At 36.4% G+C, this 10897-nt stretch overlaps 1 protein-coding gene across 3 annotated transcripts; it reads right to left on the reverse strand.

Moving 5' to 3' along the window:
• Window positions 1-2004: 2004 nt before the first annotated feature.
• Window positions 2005-8461, reverse strand: gata6 (GATA binding protein 6). Of its 3 annotated transcripts, none has more exons than XM_052548811.1 (7): window positions 8303-8461; window positions 6708-7613; window positions 5499-5665; window positions 4893-5018; window positions 4620-4707; window positions 4387-4487; window positions 2005-4161 (listed from the first exon to the last, which is right to left on the reverse strand). In XM_052548811.1, the coding sequence occupies exons 2-7, from the start codon at window positions 7558-7560 to the stop codon at window positions 3994-3996; spliced, it is 1503 nt and encodes a 500-aa protein (XP_052404771.1). In that variant the 5' UTR covers window positions 7561-7613; window positions 8303-8461; the 3' UTR covers window positions 2005-3993. The 3 variants fall into 3 exon arrangements, with proteins under 3 accessions (XP_052404771.1, XP_052404773.1, XP_052404772.1); XM_052548813.1 differs by lacking the exon at window positions 8303-8461 and adding an exon at window positions 8179-8301; XM_052548812.1 differs by lacking the exon at window positions 8303-8461 and adding an exon at window positions 7959-8054.
• Window positions 8462-10897: the final 2436 nt, after the last annotated feature.

The following is a 10897-nucleotide window of genomic DNA, read 5'->3' on the forward strand; positions in this document are numbered from 1 at the left end:
AAAACATTTTATAAGAATTTTTTTTTTCGATCTTTCTACTTCAAAATGTCACATTTAATTCAATGTGTTACTTGCCATTTATTTGCAATTATTTGTAAAATGTTCTAACAAATTTTTAAGTGAAATGAAAGTATATATGTATATATATAGTGTTCCATGTTCCTCAACTGGTAGCGTTAGCAAGCAAGCTAGTGCAAGGTTTGAGGTTCGATTCCCCGGGAACACATGATAGGTAAAAATTGATAGCCTGAATGCACTGTAAGTCGCTTTGGATAAAAGTGTCTGCTAAATGTCTCAAGCATCATCCCATGGATAAAAAAGAGCTCTGGACCGCAAATAAATAAATAAATAGAGATAAATAAAAAAAAAAAAACTGTAAAAAAAAAAAAAAAAAAAAAAGCTTAAAACTTTACATGAGAAGTAGCATTGCTTTTTACATCAGGTTTTCAAGTACTGCATTTTTACCGCATTTTGTTTTGTCTGTCTGTACTGCCTGACTTTACTTGTTTACCCATAAAACATTTAAATAAAAATCTTCCAGTGGAGTAAGACAAAATATTGCTTTGTAGAAGATATTTCTGAAAACAGCTCTTAAGCAGTGTTTCTTCTCCACTAAATGTATCTTTTTAGATATTTACACTTGACACTTTAGGTAAAAATTGACAACAATTGAAACATACACTCTCATATACTCACATACACATACTGAGGCAAAATACTCATAAATAATTTGATTTGTTTTGCTGTGTGTTGTTATTACATATTGAAACAAGCAGTGGGATATGCCATATCAAATTGTACCTCCAGAACCGCGCTTACATGGAGCGTCTTGGCACAGATTGCCACTCCCAGCCCTCAATCACAAAGAGAAGAATTTGCTGCAATCCTTCACAGATCCCATAGCATAGCAATATGTCATACACCCTGGGCAGATAACCAGAATGCATAAGAATAAATCTTAATCAACGCTGGAGCGGTAGGTGACAGGATCGGGGAGCTGGAATGTAATGTGATGTTAGTGCAGTCTAAGTGAATTCTGTTGGGCTGTGCCAAAGCTGTTATTAATGGAGTGTGTTTCTGAGTTATTGAGCTTAATGTTGTGGCTGGTACTTCTCTCTGAAGCAAAGAGGGCAAATGTAGTTCAGAAGGGCAGCAGGGAGCAACTTTTGCTCTGTGGAAATACTAGTCTTGGCTGGTGTTGCAACCAACAAACAGACAAAGTGATTTAGGATTTTAGACAAAACTGAAAAATTTACAGAATTTGAAACAATGTAAAGAAAGATTTGAAACAAATGAGATAATCATTTATACTGATGTACTCTACAAATAGACATTTATGACACAGAGACAATACATCAACTGGTTCTGGGTTTCTGTTCTTTCCGCATAGAATCCTTTCAGTGATCCTAAGCAAAAGAAATGTTGTCAACATGGTGTATCAGTATGTCAAAGCATGCCGTGTGTGTTGGTTTGATTCACCAGAATCACAAACAGAACAAGAAATGACATCAGAGAGATGCAATCTATCGGAGCTGAGACGTCATCAATCATCAAAGTGCAACCTTTAGGCAAAGATCAGCACATTCAAATGTCAAGAGTTCACATAAACCAATAACTCATTTCAGCTGAGCTCTGGCTTAAGAAGTCTTCAAATGCACTACAAACATGTCACACAATATTTTATTTTTACACAGAGATAATGTTCATTACTGACCCAAATTAAAGTCTGGCCATTTTAGATCAATATTGTGATCCTGCCTATCATTCATGAACTAAACTAATGTGATTATAATAAAAGAAACAAAAGAAATAAAAATATATCTAAAGTTTTAATTTGCATCAGTGTACCAACAAACAAAAACAGTCTTATCCATGAGCAAACAGCTGGCCTATGAGTGGTAAAACGACTAGAAAATCAATGCAAAATAAGCAATATTGATTAATATTTGATTCAATTAAAACAATTTGAATGCAACCAAAATAACGGATGGGAAAAACAACCACTTTAGTCATGGCTCTTATTTATTGTTCCAGTGTTGATTAACTAATGTGATGAAAAGAAGGAAAAATCCAACAATGAGGTCCTTCTTAATACTCTGTTCACTGGAAAACAATAGGGAGAGTCAACGGTTTAAGAACATTTTTACCATAAAAAAATGTGCTTCATGACTGGTGATGACAATAAAAATGGAAAATCATTTTGATTAAGTACAAATTATGTGGATCCAGTGGTTGAGTACGAAGAGCCTTTCATAAGAAATGGAAAGTTTGAACCTTAAAATCTACAAAAAAGAAAAAAAAAAAGCAGGAAAACACACTTTGCAATTTAACATATAATTTGAATAATTCCAGACAAAACCATAACAAATAAATCTGTTTAACCCGGATGGCAATGATCAAAATAAATTTGGAACTGAAATTATGCGGGGGAAAAAAAAATACAACCGTCAAATACAAATACGTTAATTCAAATCAAATAAACAAACACCTCTAACAAACACACTACATTGCAGAAATAAATAATTCTAGAGGTTATAAGAGTGGAGAATCACAATGATGGCAAAATGTTTCTTGTGTTATTCACAGATTGTCTCTATGACACAAAAATGCCACTGTCATGGAATTACTCTGCTGCTCTAAGGCTCTTCTGGTGCTCATTTAACCCCCAGTCTCAAAACCATGAGATGTTTACATGGAAAACTTGTAGTTGGGGAACTGTTTAACAGATCAGAGGCACCACTTGAGACTGACTCTTTCATCGGTGAATTAAACTCTTTAGATAGCTCATTCATTACTGTCATTGTGCATTATATTTTTAGTTTAGATAACTCACAAGAAACTTTCACTACTCTCTAAAGCATTCAACAAATAGTGAAAGCCAGATCCAGATTTAACATTGTTCCTTCATCAGCTAAAGCAGTGACCAGAGAAGTGTATCACGCTGTAAGTAAAAAAACTGAAATATACAGCAATATGCACTGATATTCACACATCAGTGTCATAGGTTAGGTAGTATTACATCCAAAATCATTGCAGCAAAACTTTTTTGCATTTTTTTATTGTAACAAAAAAAAAAAATGCAACAGAAAAGGAAATCCTGAGCGCCGTTTGTTCTAACAGAGATATAAAGTTCATTTTATTTATGCTTTATGCTTTGCTGATGATTTACTCCAGCTGGATTTCTCCACATAGGTTCGAAAAAACAAACTTTGGATTTTGATTAGACCATTTTCATTTGATAGTGATCTCTAGGAAAACGTGTAATCGAACAAAACACTACAAGTCTCATGTTATCTTTGATACCCTGTGTTAAACCATCACAAAACAGTGAAGTCTTCTAAGAGCTTTTTTTTTCTCATTTTTTCTTTTAAATTTCACATAGGTGTGCAGATTAGTGAGCAACATCCACTGCAACAACATGATGCTTGGAACAAAAGATATCAAAGGAAGGGCAAGGCTTCAGTCCTACTCTATTTGACATTATCTTTATTGACAAATATATGCATTATTTGAACAACCGTAGCTTCATAAATATGTTTGCATTCATCGAAAAGAACACCTCGACACTTCATCTTTAATTCCAGTTTCAGACAGATCAACCATTTTCTCTTCAGATCACCACAATCCAATCAACAACCTGGTGTTTCCAGATGGGCCAAGTATCCGTTAGCATTAATATGTACAACTCTACTTTCAAAAAAAATCATTTTTGATCCGCTTACTCCTCTGAGCAACATTCCTGGTGCAGGGTGTGCTCTGAGAGTACCAAAGGCGTGTTAAAGCAGTCGTCGTCCTCTAGTGCAGAGCAGAAAAGGTAATCTCCATCGTGGATGTCCAGTATTCCACGGGTCAAACAAAAACGGGAGTATTTGGAACAGATCAAGTCTCTAACACAGACCAGAAACAGATGACACCCCACACCCTGCCAGATTTTAAGGGACGTTCTAGAGAGCTGAAGGACAGCAAATGGCTCCCATCCCATAATGCCAGGGTTTAGGCCAAGGCCATGGGGCACCAAGTGTCCCCTCTCACGGAGGTTGCCACGTCAGCTGTGGACGTCAGGCCTACATTAGTGTACAGACTCTCCTGGCCGGGGTATTTCACCATGGATCCCGTCGTGCCTGGAACATCGACTTGGCCCACCAGCGTTGAAGAGTTGACCTGGATCAAACCAGAGAATGTGAGTATGACAAATCAAAAGCAAACCAGGCGTTCTAATGAAATGGACTATTTGCATGATGCCTTGAAAGCACAAAGTGTTGCAAGTTTCATGAGTAATGCAGAAAAAGCTGTAAGTTTTGGTACATTGTTGACTCATTTAAATGCTGAATATTTGCTACACAAATGCTGCAAAAAATACAATAAAATAAGGGTATATGAACTTACTGATGTCACAGGCACCTGCGTTGATGAAGGACTGTTCTTTGTGCACTCTTCTGAATTAGAAGACGATGAAGAAGTTGGAGTCATGGGGACAGAACTACTTCCTGCGAATAATTTTAATCAGTTAGTTCTCACAAACCTAACCTTCGTGGGATTATTCATTAAAGCTTGTAACTTTTCGTCCAATTGAGTATTTATTTCATTATTATTCTTATGGTTGTTGTTATTTAACATACCAGATGATCCCTTTGTTTTGTTCAAGGTTTTAGGTTTTCTTTTCCTTGTCTGAATACCTTCTTTCTTCATGGCAAGGGGTCTGGGCACCTAAAACATGAAATCCTATTTTAAAGTACAGTAATGGAACCTGTGGCTTTCCCCCGTTTGTTTTAATAGAATATATATATATATATATATATATATATATATATATATATATATATATATATATATATATATATATATATATATATATAATTTTCAATAGTATCAAATCATCTAATATAGCCTACCCCGTGTAACTTGGTGTAAAGTCCACATGCGTTGCACACGGGTTCTCCGTCTGCGTTTCTGCGCCACAGTGTTGTAGTGCTGGTCTGGCAGTTCGCGCAGGACAGGCCAATCCGCCTTGAAGACGACTGGGGACAAAAACAATTAACATAGTCACTAATCGATCATGATGAAGCTTAAGTCACTTATATTCATGAATCCTAAGTAATAGAATTAAATAGACATTGGCTTTTCATTTCTGGCAGATTAAATTAATGTTCAACTTTTAATTTATTTAAATGTATTTAGTTTTATATCGTTTTTTTGATATCGTTTTTTTAACTTGATGTTTAATGCAAAATAAATGTAATAATCATAGACAATAAAATAAAAAGGGGTTCGATTGCACAAATATATTTTGAAAAAATGTACATAAAAAATATTACAATATATATATTTTGTAGCCTAAACAATTAATGTTCAATGCATGCAAACTCGTCTCGCCAATAAAAATTGCGTTTATTATGGGAGTAGACCTGTGAAGATGTTCCCAGATAACCTCTGGCTGTTGTTTGAAATAAATAGGCAGGAAATTGAGTGGTTAAGTAGCTCATCGAGTCGGTGCTCACCATACGCTTCTGAGGTTTAATTAATGGTCGGCTGAGTCCATTCATTTTGCTGTACAGACCGCAGGCGTTACAGAGAAAGTGACCCGTGCCGTCGCGTCTCCACAGCGGGGTGGAAATGGAGCCGCAGTTGACGCACTCGCGGCTTTCCATCATGTCCTCGAGCAGATCTGAGACACAGACAGTTCCCCGTCAGTCTACACATTCACCATCAACTTCAGTGTGTGCCAAATGAATTGTACAGACATGACACATTGTAACAGACTAATAGCATTAATGACAGATGTGATTATTGGTTTCCTCTGCAACTCTTTTCTCTTAATTAAATTTACACAATAATATCCACTTTGTTGTTTTGAGTAGGCCCTACTATTAGTTACAGTTTGCAATTACCTTCCTATTTTTATTTTAATCGCATTTTTTAATATAACATGCACACCTGTAACACGGCCAGTAATGCATAGCTATAACTAGAAACTTCAGCTATACTAAAAGATACAATGGGTTTCAACAGAACTCCGTCGATAGCCTCAGATTTAGTTAAAATAATTCAAACTTGTGAATGGCGTTATCATTAAAAGTTTCATTAGACTATACTCCGCTGTCTGTCACTGCTGTTGTAAAAATGTATTTGTGATTTGAACTTTGTACTTTTTGAAACGACAGAATTAGTTAATTAAGTTAATTCCTTTTAATTTCTTAAAAACAGCTAGATAGCCTATTACATAACACAGGGCCTACAGCAATATATTTTTTGTCTTTTCACACACGCAGCAAAAGGTTCCACCTGTTGTTTCGGAAACGATACGTTAGGCCTATTTAAAATAATAATAATAATAATATAAAAAATGTCCGATAGCTCGTGTCGCCAAACAAGCTGCGTATATAGGTTATTGACATTTGATAAAAGTATGCTATCACAAATAAATCACATAACTTCAATGATTTAAAAATCTTTCTGACAATGTTCTACGACTGCACCCCGAAAATGACCTGTGCCTAAACATTTAATCATTTTGAAGCCTTTTAATAAACATTTTTTTAACAGATTTATTACAAATGTAGTCTAATAATAATGATGATAATAGTAGGTTAATAATAATAATAATAATTGAATTATTCACACGCTGCCCAAAATGTCAGAGAAACATACGATTTCAAATTCACAGCTCCCCCCAAAAACTTTTGGCATGATGAACAGCCATAGCTTACCTCCGTTTGGCCCCCTGATAGACAGCGGTGCGCTCCTGGACTGCAGGGAATGCAGCATGGAGTTCTCGAAGGGCCCCGCGGGCCACGCCGCCGGTAACTGGGAGAGCTGCGGTCCTACATACTGAGGATAAGGGCTTGTGTAAGATCCACTAATTGGCCGTGAAAGGTACTGGTCTCGACTGTTTACATTCAGAGGATTGGTGTAGCTGGTGTCCCTCGATGTGCCGTTATTCATGGGCGGACTGGGGGAGTAGTGGAAACGGTTGGAGGTATGTGGGCTTCCAGTGCTGTAGGACGGGCTCTCTGGGGCGGACTGTGACCAGACCGAGTGACTGCTGACCGCATGGCTCGGCTGCGATGACACGCTGGGTTGTAGGTACGATAAACTCGGTATCATCGTTCCAACGCGAGACGTCGGCACATAAACGGGAGAATTCGGGTTGGAGTGCATGTAACCGGCCGATGGCGTGTCGTTATAACCGGCCTGACTCTGGGCCGCGGCGATGGCCAGGGTCTGATACATGTCGGCAGGGTCCACAATTAAGCCTCCCTTATGCGTCTCCCTGGTGTGCCCACCTGGGATGATGAGTTTGTTGCCCTGGTCTAAATCCGTGAAGAGTGTAACGTCGTCAGAATTGGGCAGGGCGTTGTTGGGATGGCCAAAGTGAACGTAGGAGTGTAGGGGCCTGCCCTCGGAGCGACGCGCTCCCACCGCGTCCAGGTGCGTCGGCGCCGGTGATCTCAGCCGGTCCCTGCGGTCAGTGTTCAGGTAGCTCTGCTCAGCCGGAGACCCTGGGCTGCTGCTGGACACTTCGCGCTTGACCATGGACCAGCTGTTATCCCCCAGGTCCATCCAGGATCCCTTTTATTTCTCACAGTATGTGGAAAACACAGAGGCAGAATGCGCTGAAAATGAGAAACATTAAATGTGAGAAACGTTGGGATATGGAGAATAATATAAATAAGAAATAAAAAAAAACAAATGTCAAAGAGGATTTCAAATCATTAAGCAAACAAAACCAGTTGAGTTTTAAGAACTTCGTTCTCAAATTAGTCTTTGAAAAAGACTATGTTCATTTTTTCTTTTATAGCGGATGACGAGTTTCACTAGAGAAAGCGCGCAACTCAAATAATTCATAATCGTTGTGTCATTTGTAATATTAAAAATGTGAAAGTTGAACTGGATGACGTGATTGACTGAAACACAACTTCACTATATTCCCAAAAACCCACGCGCACGCACATACACACCCCATACAGGGCTTTAAACTGAAGATCTGAATCCATCCGTGTCATGAGCCCGTCCTCCCTCTTGATGTAGCCTCATCATAATTACCAAAAAAAAACTCACACAGCGTAACAGATAGGAAACAAAACGTAATATGTCTTTGCAGAAAAGAGATAACCACTTGATAAGACCCACAAAAGATAAGAGAGAGAGGCAGGGTAAAGAAGAAGAAAAAAACAATACCCGAAATGATTTAGGCTCTTCTCAGCTGGCTCCAAACTCAAAACCAAGACAAGTTTGACAAAAGCAGGAGAAGACATTTATAATCAAGACAAGACTATGTGAGAAGAAAAAAGTCTCCACTGACCTATTGGTGGTTTGCCATAAGTCGGTGTTCGCAGGATCCAGCGGTTGTGTGGTTTCAGGACTTGGAGAACTATTAGGAATGAAAGTTCTCTGTTCACTCGTGACGATGTTTAAGAGAGGAGGTGCCTCCTGAGCTCAGAGCCTCTGATTGGATTCCAGCTTGAGCAAACACATCTGCTCGATAGGGGTGCTGCTCTTCACTTTCCACCTCACTTAGTTCCGATGTCCTTGATGTCGAATGGAAAATGAGGGTCTTATAATTCCAACTACATTTTCTCAAAGGGACAGAACAAATTGTTTGGCTCAGCGGACTATATATATATATATATATATATATATATATATATATATATATATATATATATATATATATATATATATATATAATTTTTTTTTTTTCTATAAAGGACAAGTGCAAGTTGGTTGAAATTGTAGCCTAACTTAAAGCAATAATTTATAAGCAGTTCATAAGTGGTGCCAGCCTAATTTGCTGACATAAATTGTCGATTTAATTTATAGCAGTTCTTAAAATAAAATAATAATAATAATACTGCCAAAAATACACACTATGTTACAGTTTGAAAATGTAAGCGAGAAAAAAAAGCCTTTTCGATTACCAAAATATGTATCCAAATCGGAATGATAATAAGCTCTTGGTAACCCGTTTTATGTTGTATTTTAATTGTGATTTGTTTTTATATTAATAATAATAATAGGAGGGTAATAACGAAACGGAATGATGAAATCACTTACTCTTCTATTTGTTTTGATGTTGAACTTTGTCTGTGCTATGCGAATCAGGGTCGTTGCTAATTAGTTCATCTAAGACGATGGGGCATCCATAAGAGATCCTACACAAACACCCAGCGGGCAACAGGCATTACTGAGTGCTTCACTTTGAACGGCAGATAATTCATTCAAGCAGAATATACATTGTATTGTGACCTGATCAAGGATTGGAGGTCGCCAATTAGATTAATCATTTGAAAGTCGTGAGGGTCTGTGACTCTTTTGTCGTTCAGTTTATTCGATAACAGTGAAATATTGTATTATTTGAGTTGTGATTCGTTATTGCACAATCGATTTAAACACCCACGCATGTCATAATTAAAAAAATGTAATATTTATTTATCTGTTATATTAACGATAGTTATAATAATACATTAATAAATAATTTCAGAACAGGTATCTGAAGCCATTGTAAAAATGTTTTGCAAGAAAAAAAAACGTTTTTGTTGATGTATTTAAGAAAGTGTATTTCTTATTATGCACAGGGGTTATTATTTAAATAAATATATATATATTTTGTCACTATATGAGAAATAAATGACTGTACAATATAACATTATAATAAATATAGATGTTTTTGTTTTTCATGGCTTCATAGTTATCGCTATGAGACAGTTTAGGAGCACGTGTGAATATGTCCTGCAGTTATCTGACAGATGAGCGGCTCTGCCATGATGTGTGTGTCTCATAGTAATAATCAAACACACAGTGAAATTAAATCGTCTGCTTTCTTTCATTGAGAAAAACCTAACAACAATTTATTTTTTAGGACGAAAACTGAACTTCTGGTTTAGAATTAAAGATATTTAAAATAAATATGCATCTGTGATAATTAGGAAATAAGCGCACTAAACTGTAAAAAACAAATAGGCTACAATGAAAAAATCGCATTGTTGTTAACCATTTTTTTAAGACGCAAAATCACATATTTAAAAGAAGGCCTATAGTGAACTAAAAGCCCTAAAGTGAAATAAAGCGAGATAATAAAGCCTCTCTTTGATTACATGAAATATTGCGAGCATGGGTGAAATGTAGGCTATTTCAGAGTTATGAGCAGTTGTCACACATATTAGGCATCTATCGCAGTTACCATTGCTTTTCAGTGAAATATGGAAAGAAAATTGAACATCACCGTCAATTAAAATGAACAAATAATAATAACAATAATAATTAATACACGTATCGAAACCACAGCCGTACAACTAATTACGGGAATAAATGCTTTCCTACAGTATATATAAAACATCTTATACTAGTCTATTTATTGCATGCCAGGCCACTACAAAGAGAGTCTTTATCAGGCTGCCTCCGTGTACTTTGACCCCACAATGTAAAACGAACTCAACGAACACAATAGGGACACGATGTCTGTGCAAATATGGTCTCTTAAGCCAACAGATTTTAGCGACAGAATTATCATTTGAATTTTACACTAATAATAATAATAATAATAATAATAATAATAATTATTATTATTATTATTATTATTATTATTATTATTATTATTATTATTATTATTATTATTATTATTCGTCTGTGTTTTGTTGTTGGTATAACTGGTATAACAAGACAATTTTCTACACTTTGGATAATTACAACCACAGAATAATTGAACTTGCTTGCTTTTTATAAAAAAAACAAAAAACAAAAAAATCATAATTGAACTCATAATTGAGCGATGCCATAAGATTATCTCTTTTTGATTTGACAGCTTCAGCGGAGTAAAGGAAAAATGTGGGCGATTGGTCAAGGTCATATTAGATATTGGCTCAAGGCTCATCAGGTTGCTTCAAACAATGTTTCTTGT

Source organism: Carassius gibelio, chromosome B2 (genome assembly GCF_023724105.1).
Source record: "Carassius gibelio isolate Cgi1373 ecotype wild population from Czech Republic chromosome B2, carGib1.2-hapl.c, whole genome shotgun sequence".
Taxonomy (NCBI): Eukaryota; Metazoa; Chordata; class Actinopteri; order Cypriniformes; family Cyprinidae; genus Carassius; species Carassius gibelio.